The sequence below is a fragment of the Epinephelus moara genome, chromosome 24 (genome assembly GCF_006386435.1).
Source record: "Epinephelus moara isolate mb chromosome 24, YSFRI_EMoa_1.0, whole genome shotgun sequence".
Lineage (NCBI taxonomy): Eukaryota > Metazoa > Chordata > Actinopteri > Perciformes > Serranidae > Epinephelus > Epinephelus moara.
Genome location: NC_065529.1, coordinates 25,896,347 through 25,920,683, shown reverse-complemented (window position 1 = coordinate 25,920,683; position 24,337 = coordinate 25,896,347). Strand labels below are relative to the sequence as shown.

The window sequence follows — 24,337 nt, the reverse complement described above, 5'->3', positions numbered from 1 at the left end:
AGTCATATTTAGCAGCACAGACTGCTGTCGGGGCAGCGAAAGTGGAGTCCCTTTCCTTCCATGTATTAATCAGAAGCCAGCCCAGAGGCTAGATGTTCCTGGACTGTAATTGTGGAATATAATACATCTCTGATTAAACCACACCTTTAGGACAATGAGGAGTAAAAAGGCTAATGTTCCTCCTATAAAGCAGCTATACCCAGACATATTCATACGCTTGATCATTTATGATTAAAGGAACAGTTCACCTCCAAATCAACATCACATATTTTCTTCTTACCTGTGCTATTTATCAGTCTAGATTGTTTTGGTGTGAGTTGCTGGGTGTCGGAGATATCAGCTGTAGAGATGTTGCCTTTCACTCTGATATAATGGAGCTAAATGGCACTCAGCTTGTGGTGCTCAAAGCACCAAAAATACATTTAAAAATCTCAACAGCAATGTCGCTTTCCAGAAATATCAACCAAGATGATCCACAGATCTTGCTGCAAGCAGTTTCATTTAGGAACTATTTTCTTTCCACCAGACAGCCCCCAATGATATCACCGTGCAGAAAGAAGCATGCATCTACTGCTAGCTCACCTAGCACCACTGAGCTAGCTAACGCTACAGCTCAGCCAAGGAATACAGCATTCATTTTTACATCTTGCACATCACAAACATGACCCTTCTGTCCATGAGTAGATGCACATTTCCTTTGGTGCGGTGATACAGTTGGTGGTTGTAGGCCTAGTTCAGAAGAAATTAAATAGTTCCAACATGAAACTGCTCACAACAAGGGTAGTGGGTTATCTTGAGTAACCGGGTCATCATTTCCAGGCAGTTCTTATTCCCACTTCGTCAAATGCTGATGCTTTGTCACACAAAAAGCACACATATTTATGAGACGCACCAGGATTCAACTCAAATGTAAACCCATTCATGGCAATATTTGATGTTGAGGGCAACTGATGTAGTATAAAGAGCAAGAAAGTCCACAAAGGGTGGGAGAGAGGGGTGGCGTATGTGTCAAACAAAACTGGACTTTGATCCAGGAGACCACAGTTGGTGTCTCATGTGAAACCAAAAGCCAATTTTGTTTTAACGTAACCTTATGCAATTTACACACGGTCGTAACAAGCTGATGTCACTCACATGTTGTACTCACGTTTTATTTAACAAATGTACTTATTCTAACCCAAAACATGATCTCTTTTCTAAACCTAACCGAATACATGTGTTGCCTTAACCAAACCACAACCGTTTGACAACATTAACCACATGTTACAAAGTGTTTCAGCTGTGTGTCGCATAGATTCACTTAATGGTGCCCTCGGCCACACCAAGGGGCTTGACAATTCGGCAGTATTTGACAACTTGGGAGTGAGAATGGGTTGTGGGCAGACATTGCAGTTTAGTTTTTCTTGTTTTGTTTTTTTTGCCACTTTGAGCACCACAAGCTGAGTGCCATCTTGTTCCATTATATTTGAGAGAAGGCAGACATCTCTACAGCTGATATCTCCAACACTCTGCAACTCACACCAAAATAATCTAGATTGATAAATAGCACTACAGGTAAGAGGAAAAATATGTTTGTGATTTGAGGGTGAAATTTATCTTTAATGCTTGCTTTCAGTGTGCAACAATACTACTGAATATCTTGTGCTGTAAGTAAACATGTCCCTTGTCACTGCGGCAGCTCCTCACACATGAATAAAAATGCTGAACATACTGAACATGTCATCACAAGGTCATTTCTCTTCTTGCACTGATAACCTGCTGTTTAAATGGACCACGGGGAAGCCTAAACACTACAATCACATGAATATTTCCACAAGTAGATTCATTCAAACTGTCCAGATGGCATCACAGACTTCCCTGTGACTGTTTAAGATACAGGCTTTGATTGTCAAATGGTTCGTGACTCACTCCATCTCAATTTCCCCCCATGATTGTATCTGCCCGTCACTGTCTCAGTGTTTCTGTGAAATATGATCATCTCTCATTCGATCCCTCTACATCCGCTGTGCACAGGCACACCTCTGCCAAACCACCAGACAAGTCCGGCAGCATCCACAGATGGGGAGTACAGGACCTAGCTAGCGAGAGCGTCATAGAACTTCGCCTCCACACTTAACTCAATCTGTGCCCATGTAACGCCAGCATGGCTAGGCCTGCAGCCAGATCCGCCCCCATATCTGCGATTGTCACACCACAACACCAGCAACACAGCAACACGCTCCTTCATTGTGACAGATTTAGACAGCACTCAGCGTTCTCACCACCTGTCAGTTCACCATGTTCCACCATGTCGCCATGGCAATAAGGGCCTTTAAACTAACATTATTAGTGGTCCTGTAACTGCCTTGCCTTTGGGGTGAAATACACACGTCTGTATTAAGCGCCTGACGCTCACACAGAAGGGCATGCACGGTCGCCTTTTACACAGCCAGGCTGGTTCATTCAAAGGTCTGGCTGGCTGTAGATTATGCACAAACCAGGCAGCTACAAAGGACAAATACATTATGTAGAGATGGTATCTGCAGAGCAAGAACTAGCAACTGCAGAGAAATGCCACATGTTCACATGGCCAAAATGTATATCTTTGTGTAATAGCATTGACCCCGAAAATACAGATACACCTTGGCTTGTTTTCAAATCTCAATTTCACATCTTACACAGCAAATCTGCACAACACCAGGAAGATGATGAAGCAAGTTGCAAGAAAATAATACATGTTAAAAAGCTAGAAAGTGATTTGAAAAAAAAAAAACCCAACAAAATAAGGTGTGAGCAAATTTACAGTTGGGGAGACTAAGAGTGTCGTTGTCTTCCATGATTAGATGCTCACCACCCAGCAAAGAGAAGGAGCAGGAGCAGGAGCTAGCACACCTCATAACTGCACCACATTACAATACAGGGGATTATTCATGGCAAGAAAAGGAACTGTGTCCTGTGGTGCACTCCTACTGATGAGGAAGATTCAGTGAGAAGCTAGGGCAGACCTCAGACCTCAGGCTTGTAATAGTACATCCATAAATTACCACAAGACAAGGGCACTCTCTGAGGAGCCCCAGATGCAGGACTTCACTAAAATTACAGCTCGTTTATCAAATCCTTTATTTCCAAACTGGCCTTTTCACCAGGAATCCCAATATAGGTGCTCTGAATCCTCCTCTTACATCATTTCCCAGGAGCCCTCTCCCTGTATAATGTATCATTGCACTGTACTGTATGTTTGGCATTGTGTTTTGTCAGCAAGGAGACCAAAACATTTGTTCAGAACTACAGGAAAACAGAGATGCTGGCAGAGCTCCACTGCGATCAAGGAACATTAAACCAAACAAATTTTTAATAGTAGTGTTTACTTATTCAAAATAAAGCAGATACTTCATATTATTTTCAACACACTGCTTTAAACTTGTCTTCATAATGTAAGCAGGGTTTTCAAGTGCCCACTTGAGGAACCATTTGTGTGGCAGCAGATAGACACTGAAGCAGCGATTCAGTGTGATTAATTTATTGTTGGCATATCAGCTCTGACATGTCTGCTGGCCACTGTTTTCTACAAATGATGACTAAAAAGTATGGAAGGATGCCACCACCAGTCCATTGTCCTCAAGCACCCACTGGGGAAAGCTACTAACAGCAGACTGCCAGTGGCAGGGCTTCCTACAGCATCTATGGTTTATCAATGATCTAAAGCCAATTATTATTTCTGGATGGGCAGAAGTGCGCTGCTGTCTCGAAACAAGCAGATATCTGGAACATGAGGCGGCACATCTCGAGTGAGGTGAACCATACTCTTCAGCCGAGACAGCAGAGGCACGGCGCTCTGGCTGACTGAGCCAGGATGATGAGTTTAAGTTAATGCTTTAAGGCATGTATATTTGTGGGATATTTACCAATCTCAGTTCCACGTGACACACCATCTCTTCCCACAATGCCTTGAAATTACACTGATGTGGCAGCCATATCACAGCTGAAGATTTGGAGACCCAATTAGCGGAGCTTTCATCGCATCAGCTTGAGTGAGCCGAAAGGAGCGCTGCTGCTGAGAGTAATCATGCCGTCACTAGTCATCCTGTCAGCCCGTCCCGAGCACAACATCTGTAGCATGTCTGCCTCTGACAGGATCGCTGCCGAAGTGTGAATTACCGGGAAAGAGACAGAGATCTTCTAAATTAGATCAGCCAGGCATATGGGCGTACAGGTAAACAAATCCTCCTTGCGGAACTGATACTCATTAAGTCCCTGTGTTAACATCTCGCAAGGGGTAATTGCACATGGTACTTAAGTCTAAATGGACAGTTATGTGACCATCCATCAAAATCTTTCTTGTACTCCCTCCTCTCTCTCTCTCTCTGTCTCCTTCTCTCTAGCATGCAGCAGCTGCTGTAATTGTAATTGCACTGTCTGACAAAATTAATGTAGCTTTTGACCAACTCATTTCATGGCATAAAACAAGGATGATCCTCAACAGCAAACTTAATTATTCTACTGCAGATACCATGTAGAGAGCCTGCCCACTCAGCTGGAGTGTTTTCATTAGATCCTACCTGAATGGAGACATCACTGTAAGAGCCTCCTATGACCCCAGAGATTGCCAGGGGGACGTCATCATGGATGGCGTAGGAGCCGTCGGGGCATGTGTACTCGCTGTCATCCACTTTGGTGAGGGAGGCCCTGACAAACTCCAGAGACTGCTCCAGAGCGTAGGTGTCCTTAGAGCAAGTGTCCAGTATATGAGCGCCCAGTCTGATCCCAGGCAGGATGCGCTCATCCTTGTTGATTTCATCTAGTGCCAGCAGCATGGCCTCCAGTCTCTGGATCCCTCTCTGAGCATTGATCTTCCCACAGTCCTCTGCTCCCTCACCCTTCTGGTGCACAGGGAACAGGCCGCCAATCATCAAATCTCCGTCCAGTGTGATCTCCCTCTTGGAGTCAGTGTTATAACCTACCACAGGCAAACCCTGGGGAGCCTGGGCAAAGAGAGACACACATAAGCACAGCAGGCTGAGGTGGGACAGCCAGAGGGGTCGGGGCACAGGGCGCACCCCCAACACCGGGGATTTCCCCAATGACATATCCCTGGGCAAAACAAGGTCAACGTCCTGCCTGTGGTGTCTGGTCAGCGTTCGGTCGGCTTTTGATGACGGCGGCTCTGTAGAAAAGAACAGTGAGGCGCAGCAGCACCAGATCTCAAAGCACCAGTGTTTTTATTCTGACAGAGGCCATTTACAGCATCAGCCCCATCCTCTTCGTCCTTCTCTTCTTCAGGGTGTTTTTGTAGATTACAGCCTGCAGATCAAACAGAGAGAAAGTCAGTCACAGCCTTTGAGCTGGAGTACAATGGTCCCTTTGTCTCGCACACATCGTGTCTGCCAGGGACGGACTCGTCCCAAGGAATATTTGACATCATCTGAACAAGCGAGTAAATATTTGTATCCTTTGATGCTTATTGATGATGGATGTGGTATGCGGGACAGAAAAAAGTAAAGACGGGCCATTTGTGCTACTACACAACAGGCGTAAACTAATCAGCAAAATGGGTCTCGAGGACAGAGGTCACCATCAAAGCAGAGTTCACTGAGGACAGCATGAGCATCCTCCAAATGGTTTTCTTATGTTATCAAGCAGCACGCGGTCAAGCCTTCATTTATAGTGTGTGTTCTTTAGTATGAAGCCCCCTTCTCTCCTGCTGTTTCATTGTCTGTCTGACCTCACCTACTTCCCTTCTAAGGCAGATGATTGTACAACACTTTTATAATCAAATGTGCACATGCTTCTGTACACTGAAAATCTGCGGTGGTAACAAATCATGTCTCCGAGGATTGTTTGTCAAATCACATCAACTACTCACACAGTCACAAGATTTGTGCGCAATAAAAGCAAAATCCACACACAAATAAAAGGAGATAAAGTATTGAAATCTATTGCAAGAATATAAATTCATTTTGTTGTCAGCAGATTGAATTAGTGTGATTTTATCCCGAGCTACATAAACATAATCATTTGTTCTAACGTGGTACATTATTTATTTTCAATACAAAGCAAGATGCAGCTAATGTGAGCATTTCTCATTCCCAGCCAAAAAAAAAAAACGTTAGTGAAACAAATGCGACTAACACTGAGACAAATGGGGGTTTCGGTATTCTTGGACAAACACTGCAACTTCAATTTTAGAGCTAAGCCCCGTCCTTGAATTGTAAAGGCATTTAATGATTGTGTTCAGTTAAACTAATACTAATACACAATTGATCTGCCAGGTCAGAGGATTCCCTGGAGCTGAAAGAAAGATGAAACAAGCGAAATGACTATGCTACCAAGTTACTGCAAAACACAGCTGACCCCAGGTAATGCTTTGGGAAGAAGTGGATCTATTCTGCAGGGATGACAGCAATAGTGTAGATTACTTTAAAGATATACTATGCAGAGGTAATCCATCTCAATCATCACTTATGATCCACGCTCAGTGTGTGGCAGGGTATTTATCGGCAGAGACTCTGCCTCTGTATTTTCTTATTTTCTGTGCTCAGAACGTTTTGGGTGTGTTCTTCCACAGTGTTCGGTGAGGTCAGAGCTTAATAAAAAGGAAGCGGCCAGGTGTCGGATCATTACCGCCCAGGTCACACTGCCTGCGTGAGGAGTGCATGTGGGTTGCTGAACCTCTTGGGTTTTGGGGTATTTTTCCCAAACGCTGTGTTACCAGATTAGTGCAGCAGCACTGCTCAGGCACGGCTCGGTTGCGGAACATCTGGAGTCTCTAAGACAATGAAAATGGTATTTTGTTGTTGAAAATGCAGTGGCTTGGACAGCTCCATAAATAAGTAGAGTACTGGCTTTTAATTGTGGAAATACAGTAATCATAGCAGCAGGCAGTGCCACAGCAGCAACGTTGTCTGTGTGAACACTGCACACGTGTGAGCTGCAGCAGTTCAGCAAAGTTAGCTGTCACGTGCTGCTCACATAGGCAGAGTGACGAAGGGCGTAAGCAGGCGGCATCCAAGAGAAACAGTGCAGGAAAAATGCAAATAAAGCAACATGAAAGTGAATGTGGGGTTGGCTTTTACTTTAATTTTCGCTGGCTGGCGAGCATTTACAAACAGTGCACATAAAAACCCCTAATCCAAATCAGTTTTCATTAATTGTGTTTATTTATGTTACTTCTACTATATAAACGTCCGTTGCCTGAAATAGGTAAATTATAGGCCAGTGTAGTGAATAAAAATTTTCCAGTTACTCCAATTTATCATGAATCTAGCATCAATACTGTGCAGAGCCACGTCCCGATTTAATGTGCCACTGCACTCTGATGTGGTTCATGTATGGATTTTCAACAGATGAGACGCAGGGTTATTGTTCAGGCCTGGTGTCAGTCCCCACAAATCCCAGAGGCTTAATTAGGCAGAGTGTTGAGTGTGGGAGAAGTTTATTGGAGTAAATTATTGAGCCAGAGTGATCTGTCTCATATCCACTGTTTCAACAAGTCAAGCAGGCTGACAAGCAGTAATTAACTGTATTGATGAGAGATTATGAAACCGGAGAAGGCGGATATTAATACTCATTTTTCTTTCTTTCTGTTTCAAAGTACTGACTTATACCTATTAAAGCAACGTATAGCTCTCAACAGGAGTCAGACTGCAGACCACGGTCTTTGGGGTTTTTCTCTGTGTCTCTTCCTCTTGTCTTTCTCTCTTTATCCACTCCCTCTCCCTCTTGTTTCCATGGAAACTTGCCAGTAGATGGAGAGGGTGAAGAGGAAGTGGAAGACAGACCAGGACAAGTGGGCCAGTCTGACCATGCATGATGCTTGGTCCTGTGGGAGAACTGGGAAACCTGACCAAACTGATCTCACTCCAGTCAGAGCCGTTTTTTGTGTGCTGCCACAAACACATCCCAGACACAGAACAATAACTGAGTGATACAAGCTCAGTTTCAAACAACTCCTGTCTTTAGATACACATTATTCTCACTTGATTCATCTGTATTCTTACTCATCCAGTAGTGGTTTGATAAAAGAAAAAAATAAAACTCCTGCCTTCGAGGTGCTTCTGGTGCAAACACTGCAGTCGTTTAATAAGAAATAAGATGTGACATGTTGCATTACATTTGATGAACAGCCAGTGAAACATAAAAGCTCCTTTTTCCTTCGCACAGAATAAGTGTGTGGATATCAGACCTTACGTTTGCTCCCTCAGCATCTTGCCAACAAGTGAAACTCCATTGCAACAGCTGGCACATACGGGCCAAGTCACTACTGCTTCCCTCGCTTACAAAGGCAACTGCAGAAAAGTGAAGGATTACAACTGTGTACAAGGAGGTTTTAATGTTTCGTGAGTGCAGCTTGTGAAACATTCCCGCACAAGCCGCAAATGCCCAAATGGCGAGAGAAACAACAAGTCTGGGCTGTCGGCTGACTAAATGTGTTTATTTTGAATATAATTCTGCAGTGGAACAAATGTCAGCAATAACACTGGTAAAGCACTTAAGCGCAGCCTCGAGAGAGAATGGTGACAAAAGGATTTCTGGCTGACACGTTGTCAGTCTCCTTCCCGATCCTGCAGTCCCACAGGAGACCTCCATCTCACCAGTGGACTCTATTTCTCTCTCTTTGTCTTTGTTCACTACACTCCAATATCCAAACTATTATGACAGCATACACATTCCTCTCGGACGACCTTTAAATATGATAACGTCATTGCAAAGTCATGAGCAGTGAAGGCTGGTGATCTCCATATCTCAATTTGCTTCAGCTTTATGAATAATGCTTCTTTAGTTATTTAGGCAAAAACATTTTATATGTAGAGGTTTACCTTCACTATCCCACACAGGAAACAGGAGGAAACAGCCGCAACCCCCTAAAGACTGAACATTTCACCTGTATGGGTGTGGTTTTACAGGACGTTGCAGTGCACGCTTTGGCGGGCTATGCTCCAAATTTGTACAAATAATGACTGAGTGGCAAAGTATGGGCTGTTTTTTTCTCTAAACCTTGGAGAATAAGGCAAATTAGACTGAATAATACACGCATAAAGTATGGGATCAGTTTATTTGATGCATGACAAGTATGAAGGCACACAGAATATAGTATTCATGTTTTCCTATAACTTTCTTCACATATGTACATGGTATTTGGCAGTCTTGTAAACCTGATGCAAAGTCCTTCATTAATATCAGACTACAGACCCTCTATCTGAGTAGATTTTTGTTGTTGGACATAATTTAGTCCATCTAAAAGACAATGTATTTGAGCACTATTTAGTTGTGCATATTTTTCAGTTTAAGATTATGATGATCAATTTAAAAGTCATTTGAAAATCTGCCAGGAAGTCTACTCACAGTTGCAGCAGTGTCAGCAGTACAGGAAGCAAAAATCTAAATGTTTCTTTGTAAAACAGTCATCACAAAAAAATGAAAATGAATCTCTGTTTGAAGTAACAGATAGGCATGAGGTCTCCTGTAGGTTTAATACTGGCGTCCAGGCAAAGATTAGGTAAATAAACAACTGTTTAGGTTACTTTTGCTAGGTTATCCAAAAAGTGCCAAGACAACCACAGACTGTATAAAATAATGGATGTAGCCTCCATGACATCATCCATTGATATGTGGACTCTCACTTACAAGCCTCGAATTTGGCATTTCGGCTGAACCATATTGTTGTTTTGGAGCCGGAAGTGACCGTATTTGGCCGAGAGGGTGGAGCTGTGGAGGAGCAAGGGGTGGATCTGGCTCATAGACAGTAATGACGCCTCGCAGACAGCCTGTCACTTGAGCTGCACCTTCCTTAAATTTGCGGAACTTTAAGCCTTAACAAAGTATTAATGGGTAAGTTATAAAAAAACATTAGGCCCCGTACAGTTGTCATAAATGTTAAAAGTGTCTATAGAGGCCAAAACCATATTTTTTTCTGCTGTAAAGTTGGGCTTTTAACATTGGGGTCTATGGGGACTGACTCACTTCTGGAGTCAGCCTCAAGTGGCCATTAGAGGAACTGCAGTTTTTGGCACTTTTGCATTGGTTTCATTTTTCAGCCCCGAAGGTTGCCACTTGGGGATGACCCAGTGCGAGCCCAGTGCACATCAGACACACACAACATTCTGTAGGACATAAGGCGCTGCCCCCAGGTGAAACACCAAGTCCCGGAAAACCGCCAGTTTGGTTAATTACCACCTAAATCTTGATTCAAAAACACATGTTGTGATTTTATAGGGGTGAATATGTCAGTCACTTCTTTGAGTCCTGCTCCCAGCCAAGAAAATATTAACACACATTACCCAAGTTAACATTTCAGTTGTGGGATAAAACAAAAAAATAATTATAATAGATTTTTTTTTTGGACAGAGCACTCCTGTTTCCAGTCTTAATGCTAAGCTAAGCTAACCAGCTGCTGACCATATCTTCATACAACTGCGACTGTGGCTCAAAGGTTGAGCGGGTAGTCGACAAATCAGAAGATCAGAGATGTGATCCAAGGCTCCTCCAGTCCACATGCTTAAGTGTCCTTGGGCAAGATACTGAACCCCGAATTGGTTCCATCAGTGTGTGAGAGCTCAGTGGTGACTGAGTAGCAGTTGGCACCGTGCATAGTAGCCTCAGCCACCAGTGTGTGAATGTGTGTGTTTAAAAGCGCTGTGAGTGGTCAGAAGACTAGGAAGGTGCTTTCCAAGTGCAGTCCATTTACATTCTGCACAGACAGGAGAATGGTATCAATATTTCAATCGTGGAATCTGTTCATAAAAGTATAAACTTTGTATAAACCCATGATGATTCTTGACATAACGTTAGATAGCTGTTGAGAAACACTGTTTCCAGCTCATATAGTCCATGAACATAATGCGTAAGATACTCTGTGTAAATGACAGATGCTACGAGCAGTATTTACACTTTAGATGTAATATCCCACCCAGAATTCCGTCTACACGCTAACTTCAAAGAAAAACTATGCCTCTCATTTTTCCTCTCTCCTCCTATGCAGCCATCTCTGTTTCCCTCTTCACCAGATGGCCTTTTTAATTCAAGAGCATAAAGCCTGCCAGCCTCTTACACACTTCAAACCAGACTGTGTGAAGGAATGGGAGGAGTGAGAGGGGGGCGAAATAAAAAAAACACAAAAAAAGATAGCAGATGTGAGAGGGCAGTGAAAAAAGGGAAGAAAAAGAGGAGTGTGGGCAGCAGTGAAAAGAGGTATAAGGGTGGGGTTTGAGAAAGATGCTATCCAGGCTGATTTTTTTATGACACTCATTTGCCCCAGGAGTGGAGTGCAGCATTAATATGGTAATATCCCCCCAGGCACTAGCTTGTGTTGAAGAGTGGAGGTCATCTACTGTATATGCAGCCCTGGGCCTGGATGAGCAGGTTGGAGATCCCCAGTGGAATGACTTGGAGGCTGGCTAAGAGGAAGCAAAGGTAATGGGAGTCAGGCTTCCCTAAAATCACATTTCCAGCTGACAAAGAGAATGGCCCTGTGTGGGGGAAGACTGAAAATGGTCTGCTAATGGGAAAGACGACTCGAGTGTGCACACACGCACACACATTCATATTACTGAGCACAAACAATGCACAAAGCTCAAATCCTGGAAGCACCTGTGACAAATGAAAGTCTGGGATAGTGTGCAATTGAATATTTGATACTTGATTGAATTTCCTGACACATATGAAAGGATAAGACTGGTGGTATTCTGTGTTTTTCTTACTGTCAACAAATCCCAGGACAAGACCAAAACCAACAATGAATTCATCGCACTAACAAGTATTTACTCTGTATGGCTTACATTGTTTATTCCTCTGCATTAAAGGCTGCCATTGTTATAAAAAACTACTCATCAAGCCACACTGTTGCACTGGGTGACATTTTTCGCTCATTACCATGAACACGCACGCCGTCTATTTTGAGTTGATTCCACGTACACTGTCCTGTTGCTGTAAATACTCACAGAGCACCAAAATGTGCATACATTAATCCACAGTTAGAAATACTCTCCAGCAAGTGCACTATTCACTCCTGTCTTTGTTTAATCTTTGATTAAAAAGCTGTCATATGAATTACCTAATGTTCCACCAGGCGTTGATTAAACCTCTAAAAACTCATCTCTGTTCATCAAAATTATATTTAGAACATTTTTTTCATAAGAACATCCCCTTATGCAATGGCTTAGATGTAACTTTGAACCAATGATACCCACCTACATGGCCCTGCCGCACATTCTCAAATTCAAAATGATAATAAATTCATTCACACTGGGATTTTTTACTTATTCATTTATTTATTTTCCACTTTGAATGTAAATAAGGTGCCAGAGTGCAAAAGAAGCATCAGCTTGTTTATCAAAAAGTGCCCAAAATGTCCTCCAATCCTAAAAACTGGCCTCTGAGACAACAAGGGAGGCTTAACTTCCCCTAAGATTTCATAGAAGAAATGGTAAAATATGCACTATTGAATTTACATTAAAAATAAGAATTTACATTGCATTAAACGTGTGCTAGGATGCATTTAACATCATGACTATGATGTTCAAACGTCAGCTGTTTATCACCAGTTTTCAAACGCGACCTCCCTCTCATACATTCTCGTGTCAGCACGGTGGACGCGGAGCCTCCAAGCATTCCTATGAGACAGCACTGAGCAGGTTTTTTTCATGCAGCAAAGCGAGACGGTCATTGGATAAATAAAATCGTCACTTCCAGGGAGGCTCAGCTTCCTTGGGACCTAATGGAGCGGTAGGCAGGAGAGGACACTCGGTGTATGCATGATGATTGGAGGAATTGGTTCAATGGTGTTAGTTATGTCTTTAGTTTCTGATAATGACTTTAGTGAATGGAGGAACTGTCTAAAAGGCTGAACCCCTTTGTGACTGACAGCGCTTTGGAAACCGGCGCTTTTTAATCCCACCTCCACTGGCAAGCGCCTGCAGCTCAAGCATACCTGCTTACCTTTACTCTGCTGATCAAATACACAATACTCTGCTAGTAAACAGTAATAGATACCATACGCCTTCAGCCAGGCTGTATCATCAAACAGCTAATAATTTGTCGCTAACATTAGATAAACCTTGTTTTTGATCACCAGCTCTGACAAGTAAAAGTAAAAGTGAAACTAAACTTGTTAAATGTGATAAGTAGGCTTCTCCTCGTTTAGCAATAGCATTATTGAAAGCCCCACCCAGCACATTGACAGGATTGGTTCCTTAGGGTTGTGACTTAACAAACCCAGCCAGGAAGCTGGCGTTCTTGAGACTGTCTGACTGACTGTCTGCCGCCCCAGTGTGTGATTTTAGACAGCATGCTGGTGTTCAGTGCGGCAGTAACAAAAATTTACAGTTACAGTTAAATGGTGGCTGATCTCATCCTCTGCTTGTTCTCCCAATTGCAGACCATTTGCAGCTGCTATTCTTCTTCTTTGAGTTAGCTGCTAACGCCTGCTATCTGCTTGTTTAGTCCCCCGGCTGTGGGTGGCACACATAACTCACACCCGTCCCATCCATGGTCCCGTCCTGCAGGCTGTTCCTTTTACACAGTCGTTGATTCGCTGCACTTACTATCTCTGCTGCAGACATTAAATTGAGACAACTCTGTCCCCCCTTCTGCTGCAATCGTAACCTTTATAAAGACTGGTGAGGTGGAATAACGACGTGTAATTCCAGCTTGAACAGGCAAGCATTGCTCAGTCATGACATTGACTGTTTATGTCACTTCTGATATGACTTACAGCAAAATAAAAACATCATACTGTATGGACTTGTTAACAAGATTAAAATCTTGATTTTCATTGGAAGGGACCTTTAACCCTTTTTTTAAAGAGCGTATACTTGTGAGAGACTCTTCTTTAAAGATTTTTACATCTTCAGTAAGAATGAATAGGCTGGGTGCTGAGAGTCACAGACGGGGTAGAGAAGTCGGAGACTACTGATGTGTTGATTTTGGTCTTTTTATGAGATGTGTTGATACTAAGAAAAATATGGAATACTTCCAGCCTCATCCTTTAAAGATATTTTTCCTGTTGATCACATTTTTGCCAAAACTAGGACATGTAAAGAGAGTGCAACTGGTGATTAGAGAAAAGCAGAAATCCTCACATTTGAGAGGCTGGACTCGTCCGTACAGCTTGTGTATCCTCTGCAACCTGCAGTTACCCATAACACCTTGCTCTGTGTACGCAGAAGTATAACTCCAGTTTTAAATAATTGCTTTCCTGATGATCAGTTTAACAATTAATCCTGTTTAACAAATGTAGTTTTTACACATCCTCACAAGACACACATGTATTCCAGAGGTGGGAGTAAGATGTGAGTCACAAGTGACATTACTTTTACTGTGGGTTTGGTAATGAAGTTGGATGTTGTGGTGCATCATGTCCCTGATTTTGAGCTGCATACTGCAGTTCTCTTTTCACTACTGTCAACAACATATGTTATTGATGATGGTAGTGGATTGAAGTATTATATTGTAATACTTGAATCCAAATTTTATTATTCTTTGCTAGCCCCTTCTATGATAGCTGCCTCATACGTTAGCTTCTGCTGGTCTGCCACTTCCATTAAGTTGCCAGGTTTGTGCACATGGCACTAGAACTCACCAAATCATGTTGAAAACAAAGTAATATCTCAGCATCTAGAAAAATGCATATAATCAATAAAAACAAAAAATTAAATTCAAGTGCTTTAGAGTCAACTGTCTCAAATCTAAATCAAGTCTCATGTCATGAACAGTCAAGTCAAGTCTTTTATCAGTGTTAGACAAGCAAGTCTCAAATTCTCAAATTTGCGACTCTGTGTCAGCAGCTGCCTGTGCTGAAGACCAGTGAAAGCAAGGAGTGCTTACTCTGCAGCTAAATCTGGGGACTGGAGAGATGACTGACAAAAAAAAAACAAAAAAAAAAACAGTTCGACTTGAAGGAATCTCAGTCGACTGAGGGATATTTGACTAATAATTTGAATGTATGATTTTTAAGGGTCATACCGGATGCATTTTCATCTTTTATCAAATTATCTTTTACACATTTTTCTCACTCAGCCTCTGTGAAATATGAAATTACTCATAATGACTCATTCAAACAGTGGCAAACATTGCTACTTGAAGCAGTAGCACAACTGATGGGCTGTTAAAATTTAAAAGACAGCGTGATTTAAAGAATATAGTGATGGTAGATAAAATATTTACAGTAAATCTTACATGAATCATCTCTGCACAGCACCAGTAGCCTATATGAATCCAGATCAAGTAATGTTGGAAGAAAGACTGACTGGTTCAATGATATCCACTGAAGTTACATCAGAAAAACAATGAAACGTCTTTCAAAAATACAACCGCTGACCTTTTCTGATAAGGTCATTCATACAAGCAGCAATTACAGGGCGAGGAGGTCCTTGAAGTTTTAATATCGGTGGAGGATATTTCACGGCATTTTTGAGAAGCAGCAATTAAGACGACATGAATCAATTCGGAGGCTCACCTCATCACTGGCAGGGTTCACTGTCACACAATCAGTTGAGACAGTCAGTAAATGGAAAACAAACCTCATATTCACTTCCTGATTATCATACAATCCACCTCGTTCTACGTATGCTTTTATGCTTCTGTCTTACAAACAGCTTGTCCCATCTTTCAAAGCTGACTACGCTGCCCCCCCCCCCCCACCTACTCATCCATCTATCCATCTTCTCTCTCTCCACCTGTAAAGGGGGAATCCCTTGCATGTGTTCAGCGGTCCCTTCGCCTCCCAGGAGCCCCATTCTTCCTCCCTCATCAAACATTCATCCTCTCTCTTTGTCTCTTCGAGATCATTACTGCCAGGCCTATGATTGGCCAGAACACGGTGATGGATGTATATGGTGCTTTTGTTTCAGAGGTTTTTGTTGTATCTTTGCATTATTCATCATCATGCCACCACACTGTTAAAACAAAGTGGCCTGGAACATCTGGGTTTTTTGGAGGTCATCAGAAGTGCTGCTTCTGGACAATACATATTAGAAGGGGAAGTAAAGGTAGGTTACTTTAATCATTAATCATCATTTATATAACTAAAAAGACAATATAAGAGACTGAAGATTTTTTTGCACATAGATGCTTCAATTTCTCTTAAATTAGTTCTTGACTTTGCAAATGAAAGTTTCATTGCATTCAGAGTGAGTCGTGATATGTTTGGGGGGATAACGCCATGCAAGATTACACAGTGGTGTTTTCACCATAATTTAAGAGTCTCTATATTCTCTTCCCTCTTTTCCTCTGATATTATCTTATCTTTATTCAGCTATCCACTTAAACTCACATACATTTTTTAAGTCGTGCCTCAATATTTCTGTTGATTTGACTGATTGAGGGACAAAAATCATAAAGGTGTATTCTTTAAAGCTCCAGGGAATCCATAGAATTTCTTTAAAACATTGATTAAGTAGAACTAAATGGTTTATTAAGAGTTTTAACCCTCAGCTTTTATCAGGACTGTATTGCTGTTGTGCCATCTGCACCATTCGCTCTTCGCTCAATGCAAGGTAGACTGCAGAATATAGTTAACGCAAAGGGCATCGCAGGTAAACTCATTTAGGCAACAACAACAGTTGCAGTCGCAGACCATTCTGCATGGGTCAAACCTCTAAGAAAAAGAAAACCGATTTGTGTACAATGCATCAGAGTTTATTTCAAAAGAAGGCCCTGGCGATTGCCATTCAGGCTAGATACTTGTAATACCAAGCATCGCACTTACCTTCCCTGCTTGCTTGTAGTTGAAGTTTGCCTTCAGGGCTTTTCAGAGATCTTTTCAATTTAAACCAAACCATGATCTCTGTTGGAAACCTATCCATGAAAAGGCATTATGGCAGACAGCCCTGAGAGCAAACATCTCTTAACAGCACTTGTTTGTTTCGCTACTCTCTTCTGGCTATCACACATACTGCTGTTGTCTCATTGGTTGCTCATTGAAAGGAAAGCAGCAAACAAGGTCTCAACTGAAATACTTTGAACTTTGAGTGCAGTGTTGTGTGGTCGTTTCAAGAGGAGCACCACACTAAGGATAGCACTTCCACCTAGTTGGGCACCACGACTCTTCCCATAGGAGAACAACTGCACAGCCAGTGCAGAGCGGTTTTACTGTTGATCATGTGTGAAACAGTGACTAAAACTTGGGAAATGCAGTTCTCAAACCCAACAGCAAGGACCACTTGTCACCAGAATGCTCATTAAAAATGCCAATTAGCCAAATGTTAATTTGACCAATTGGCATGAACCCAAACACACACCTTTACACACACTTGAACTCCATGCCAAAGTTTAGGGTAAAAACTCTGGCCACCAACCAACTGACCTACAGAGCTGCTTGTTGCGGCTAATAAAACAATCTGTGTCTGAAGAATCACTACAATTTGGGCTTCTCACACCTTAAAGACAACCTATGACACAGACTTGCACGGACATATTGTTACATATCAAGGCACTGAAAGCAAGAAAGAGTCGGGAACCCCCACTTTAATGCATCAATTGGACCTTTTTGAAGCAAGCACTTCTGGGGATTCCCTTAAAGGAACTGCCCACTGGAGGGCTCCTCCAGGAACTACAAACCTTCAAGGGTTTTTTTGTTTGAATTCACACAGCCAATAGGAACACTGGAGTGATGTAAGCCTGCAGGTGGCTGGTATAGCAACATCACTTCTGCTCGACATACAGTAAAGCCTGGGGTATGTTCAATCTAAAAAAAAGTGTGCACCTGTCCCTGCCCAATCTGTACCCAAACCTGATTTGTTCTACACATGTGCAAAGATAGAGTGAGTTAGGCATTGATCTCGAATGGTTAGGGTCAGGATGGACCACTGGGTAGGAGATAGGACCTGAACAGATTGGATTTCCAGTCTGGATCTGGTGGTGACTGCAACGTTTTGTTACAGTTTTTGAGTTGACGTGTTTCTTAAAAACGTTGTGAAACGATGTGCAACGTGCTTCTTGTTTGGTTGGTGAATCAGAGGTGTTACCCAATCAGCAGCGACATGTATAGACTTCACCATATTAAAAAGCAGTGCACTTGCCTGACACAAAAAGGTGTACAATGCACCACAGATTCCATTTAAATAAATGGTTTGTTACATTTTGTCTGGGCTGAGTGCGCACCTGGACTTCACTGTTCATGTTTTCTTTCTTTCTATTTTTTGGTTACGAGCTGTTGTTTGTCTTTGACGTTATGTGTTGTTAACACGGCTAACAGGTTTTTAAAAATGGTGGTTGCCGATGCTGCATTGGCTTGTGTTCTACCGGTCACTGCACACTTACATCACATAAGGTGCCTCTTGTGCTGGGAGAAAGCCAACTCTGTTCTTGGAGTGCAGACACAATATAAAGGGCGGTTCTTAGAGCCATGAAAAAGTTCCTCCGGGCTTAAAACACCTACCGTTGGGTCTGAAAACACTCACAGCTGCTAAGTTTAAATGCTCTCATCAACAGAAGATCAGCTGCCACTTTTGATGACTCAAAACAATTTTAACAGTACAAGAAAAGTAAAGAGAGCCTGGGCTCCACTGATGTGACAAGTGTAGTTTTATCAAGCAGCCTGCAGAAATCTTTATAGGTAAGGGGGACCAGGATATTTGATAATGTTTGAAAAAATATCCCAAAAAAGGAATATTCCTCTGGACAGTTTGTGCCAAGTCTTTGTGAACATGGACATTTCTTGGACAGAGTTGGAAATCACACATCTGTGCTTAATCCACAGATATAAAAATCCTCTGTTCATTGAGCAACTGTGATTAACTACTTCCTCTAGTGCAGCTACCCCCGTTAGTATTACTGAAGTCAGGATTTATTTCAGTAAGAGTTGCAAGACAGAAGAGATCAACAACAGTTCATCATTACTCACAATTGAAATAATTGATGCAGCTGACCCAGGACTCACCTGGGAACCTCTCACACATACACAAAGAATATAAAACAGCAATGATTCATTTGCAGTCAGTGCAGCAGTTAATTTCTAATCTGAGAGTCATACTCACATCATTAATTAATTGGAAGCTTCTCTATGCTTTCACTTGAGTAAGTCCATGCTTAAATCTTTCTACTTGAGTAGGAATCTAGTGAAGATACAATGTTTTTTTTCCTGAGTTTAATGTGATTGAACCATAAATTTTATCAGGACTGCATCATCAGAAAATTGTGGCGTGTCACTGAGTGGTATGTTTGATCTGAAATTAAATTCATAGGGTAAAACATACATTTCTATTCATTCTGTGCATCTAAAATCAGGGCGCAGGACTCTTTCTGTGGTTTTCTGTTTTTTCCTTTCTCTTATGGTCACTTTGCCTTTGTCTTTCACGTAACAGCCACACAACTGTGTCTTATTAACACTAGTGCAGATGTGCTATCAGCTTACAGAATACAAATCAGTACCTAAATACTCACATTTACAGCAGTGCAGGGGGACATTAAATCTTTCATTTAACAGATGTGATGGGCACCAGGTGTACAGTATAGACTGAGCTTTATGTGATATTACACTGGCAGACATCCAACATCCGACCGATGTACCTCACCTGCACATGTGTGTGTGAGTACCTACATGACCATAAGGAAGAATGAGCTATTAGGCTGCCATTTTTGATCGGACCACAGTGATTCCTCACGCAGGAATTTAATCAGAGGTAGCTGGGAGCAAATACAACCCCACATGAAGCCCCTCTAAAACTCTTTGCTCGCCTGTTCTAGAAAGATCAGACATTCAAGAGGAAGCCTTCCCTGCTTTGGCTTCTCTTTGCAGAAAATGAGTCATTTCTGCATCATTTGTTCAAAAACTCTTTAACATGCTGCTACTCAGCTCGGCTCATGCAGCACCTTCAGTAATTAACAGAGCTCCCTGTGCGCATATGGGTGTCCTAGTCAAAAGTAACAGGTGAGGTGGCTGCATGCAGGATCGAGCTGCAGAGGGAGCACAGGTCAGACAGCCTCACCTCCTCCTGCTACTTTTTTTTTTTTGTTGTTGTTTCTGGATTCAGCTGATGGCAGTAGAGCATGGTCTTCTTAGTCAGCCATAACCTGAATAATTTACCGTAATCAACATCTTCAGCTGTGAGCGCTGGGTTCACACATCATTTCAGATTCTCAGTTGTACAGGAGGAGGATTTACAGTACTATAAAATGCTTCATTCTATTGTGTAAAAATATTCGAAACCAATGTAGGAATGGTCAATTAAATACTTTCATTGTGCTGTATGAAGTGATTATTGTGCATTCTGAGAGGGTTTCTATTGTGTTTTATCTGCTGAACATGCAGCACACATGCCCCCTGGGACTGGAGGAAGCATCCACAGTACATTTTGCCTCCCTTAATGACTTTGTCCAGCATTAGCGACACGGCCTCTAAATATTTGCGCCTCGGGGGATTCATTTATATTCTAGTGTGTTTAAAAATGTATTCTAAACTCCCGATGATCTGATAATCGAAGAATCACACAGAATCACCCCATGCTCAGCCACACATGCAGCATCCCACTGCTCTCATGCTCATTTACAAGTGTGATGATAATCTGCGCTGATGTGGATTATCATTTTATTTCCAGATGAAAAAGAAAACCACGATGGATTACTATAAATTCCTGAGCATCCTCAAACTATTAAGAAATGACTCCGATAATAGAAACCAAACAAAAAGATGAACCGTATTTGCGCACATTATCCTCTACTCTCCAACACCCTGTGGCACGCAAACTAATTCTTGAGTTGCTGACTTTTAAATCGACTCTCTCAGTAATGTTTCACACTTTTTTAATCACACAAAGTGATGTGCCAAATGAAGATCGGAGATATGGCGGTTGTTGTGTGCTGCAGCGCCTGTTTAGTAGTTTGTCAGCAGCATCGCACATGTGGAGGGTTGTGCAGCGAGTATATGGCTGTAGCCTGAGATGTAGTGGTAAACAAAAAGGAGGTATAAAGGCTGCATTAAACGGTAAACAATGCAATGTAAATATGCCAATAAAATGAATGAAATTATCAGAAAAGGGACAAATTACGCACAGTTATTTCCTCCATCCTGTGCGTTTTTACGCGATTTTTAAGGATTTAAACTACAGAAATAGAAGGTGAGTTCAACTCCTCAGCAAATTAAGATTTACTTCTCTATAAGCCAGCTCGTAGAAGTTCATAAAAATGCACCTCGAGTCACCCACAGCACAAATCAGTCGAGATCTATAACACGCACACAACATCTCTTACCTGTGCAGGGTTCCTCAGTTTCCAGCGCTGCCGTGCGATGAATGGATCGTGCAAACCCAACGCATATCCTTTGCAACAGTGTTGAGTTAAAAAAAAAGAACAGCGTGGATGTGAACTAGAGAGGAGCTGGATGAATGAATGAATGAATGAATAAAGGGGGCGAGTGAGTCTGTGCCTGAAGTTTGGACGGCGTGCAGCTGAGCCGCGTGCCAGGAGCTGTCCGTGGTGCTGACGGGGAAAAAAACACAAACCAGAGAGACGAGCCTACCTGGGTACCTGGAGGTTCAAAAGTCACATTTCCTCAACAAATGCATCTAACGCCTACTTCACTGAGCGACGGGAAAAGGCGTTTCACTTTCTCGAGTACCAAATGCGAAGAAATAGAAATTTAGAGATCTCTCTAGAAAAAAAAGTGACGTTTATGAGCCTGATAGGATGCCAGATTGTCGACTTCAGCGCTCAGTAAATCCGGCAATCAGACACAAAGTTTAAATTCTACCTGTTACTCGAGCAGGCTGCAAATTCTTCTGGCACTAGCGTCTCCAAAAATGATCTCGCTGCAGATGAGCCACATACCTGGGAGGGCATCAACTCTCAGATGGTTTTGACACCTGAACAAAGGAGCTCCACGCACGAGCAGTCCCAGAGATAGCCTGTATCATCGCAAAATAACATTATGTAATGCAGAGCCTCATGCAAAAGGTTTCTTTCAGACGCTTTGTTCTAGTTTGTAAGCTGTTGGACCGGATGTGGAGAAGCTTTAAGTGTCACTCCCTATTTGTTCAAGCGGTCAGGAGGGGGGTACGGTGCGTTAAAAAATAATGATTCTTTGGAGACCGCTTATCTTCAGCGGTGGAAATTTTATTTGGGATCCGCAAACAAGTTGTGACACGGCACACACAGAGTGTGAGGTCAGTCCCAGATGGCACAGCGTTGCGCGCAGGGGGACATGCGCTCTGAGAGGGTGAGCTGCGACCCTCTTCCTCTCCTCCTGCCGAAAGCAGCTTCAGACACGCAACGGTCGAGCTTCTAAATTTGTATGTTGAGACATCTCCCCCCTCCTATCTCTTTCCACGTGCAATGTAATGAGATTAATAATTAACATCATGGGAAGGCAATAATCTCCGCGCCTTCAAAGCCGCACGACACCCCTGTGGGTTTCACAATTAATTAAATCAGTTGTTGACCCAGTGTGTCATCGCGAGTCTCTTCCAGGCTGATTTTCATTTTTGCCTTTGGACAAAGGTTGTGGTGCCAGGATTAAAACTGAAAGTGCAACAGACATGTGGTGAGGGCATCTGTCCCCGCAGACTGATCACACCTCTGTAGGCAGCGCAGCGACCAATCTCAGACTAATCACAACGCAAAATGTCACCCACAGACTGTTGGAGATATTTTAAAACCTGATTTCTCCCGTGGTCTGAGAATAAGCAATTAGGACGGCACGTTAGTAAAATTTTCGAATTAATTGTTCTTAGATGGCCAACATGACAGATGATGCCTTATTTCTTATTTCACAGATAAAGTGTCTTAAAGGAATACTTCACCTGCAAAATGAGCATCTGTATGTCAGTCACTCACTGTGTGTTACCTTGAATTTGTAAAGACAACCTTGTTTTTCTCACATGCCTCAACAGTGAACGGAGAATCCAAAACAAGACAAACTTTCTTCATGAATCAAATTAAACTGGAACCACGTTCAACAACAGCAAAACATCCTTTTACAAAATCTCAAACAACTCCTGCAGTATAAGCCAAGTCTCATTTATCCAATCTGCTCAGTACTTCCCAAACACATGCATTTTTGCTAAAACCTTACATTTTAAAACACATCAGTACGAACCATGGACTGTATCTAAAGATGGACAACGAGTCTCCACTTACTCCGACTGTACAAAAAATATCCCGGGTACGGCCGCTGCCATCTTGTCCTGGTGACATCATATGAAGCCAGAGTGCAGAGCCATCTTCTCGGTATAGTTCCCACCCAAACGCCTGTCTGAGCAATTGTGAGCAGCCGCATTGATTGTGAGCACACCATTTGTCACACGCAGCTGTCAATCATGACATCACGCCCTCTTTTTATAGCATTAAAATAATTAAAACCTAACTCAACAGAAAAAGAAAACATGGACATACATCGGCGTGATAAGAACCACCTAAAATGACAAGACTATCTTAATTTTTGCAGACTGGCCCATGTCCCATCTACAATTGTGGAGAAGGTGGGGTTTATGACGCGTACTGCAGCCAGCCACCAGGGGGCGATCAAGAGGTTTTGGCTTCACTTTTGAGGAGCTGTCATGTTGTCCATCTTTAGTTTACAGTCTATGCATTGCATTTGAACTGGTGGTGTGCTACCTACAGACAGTAGTGATTTATATTGTCATGTTTTGGCAAAAATGCATGTGTTTGGGAAGCACTGAGTTCATGATTGGATAAAGGAGACTTGAATTGTAATGCATGAGTTGTGTGACAGTTTGTAAATGGATGTGTTGATACAGTTTTGCTGTTGATTAATGTGGTCCCCAATGACTTCAATTCATTAAGCATATTCATGTGGTTTAGGTTCCTGTTCACTGTGGAGGCATGCAAGAAAAAAAAGAAATTCCTGACAAATTCAATATCAACACAAAGTGAGAAACTGATATACAAGTGGTCATTGTGCAGGTGAAGTGTTCCTTTAATAAGATGGTTCAATGCCACGTGTTTCGGTAAGTAATCTACAGTGCATCTTGTAATTGTGTAATTTTGTGCACCTTGGACAGGTCTACAATAGCCAGACCAATATTGAATGTTTGAGGGCCATACAGATATTTGACTTTATAACATTTATGGTAAATGGACTGCACTTGTATCGCGCTTTTCTAATCTTCCACTCAGAGCTCTTTTACACTACATGTCACATTTACCCATTCACAAACACTGTCACACACTGGTAGCCAAGGCTACCATACATGGTGCCACTTGCTCAGTAACCATTTACACCCTCTCACACACTGATAGAACAGCCATCAGGAGCATTTTGGGGTTCAGTATCTTGCACAAAGATACAGGGATTGGGGGCGTCGGTGGCTTAGTGGTAGAGCAGGCGCCCCATTTACAAGGCTGTTGCCGCAGCGGCCCGGGTTCGACTCCAGCCTGTGGCCCCATGCTGCATGTCACTCCCTCTCTC

The 24,337-nt window shown here is 42.4% G+C and overlaps 1 protein-coding gene across 1 annotated transcript in view; it reads right to left on the bottom strand.

Moving 5' to 3' along the window:
• The window catches only part of grm2a (glutamate receptor, metabotropic 2a), a 40,851-nt gene extending 18,698 nt beyond the window's left edge, over positions 1-22,153 (bottom strand). Inside the window, exons 1-2 of the mRNA XM_050039217.1 lie at positions 21,163-22,153; positions 4,539-5,280 (exon numbers count right to left, since the gene is read on the bottom strand). Coding sequence (XP_049895174.1) covers positions 4,539-5,066 — 528 coding nt within the window. The 5' untranslated portion in view covers positions 5,067-5,280; positions 21,163-22,153. The remainder of the gene's footprint in view (positions 1-4,538; positions 5,281-21,162) is intronic.
• Between the last annotated feature and the right edge of the window lie 2,184 nt (positions 22,154-24,337).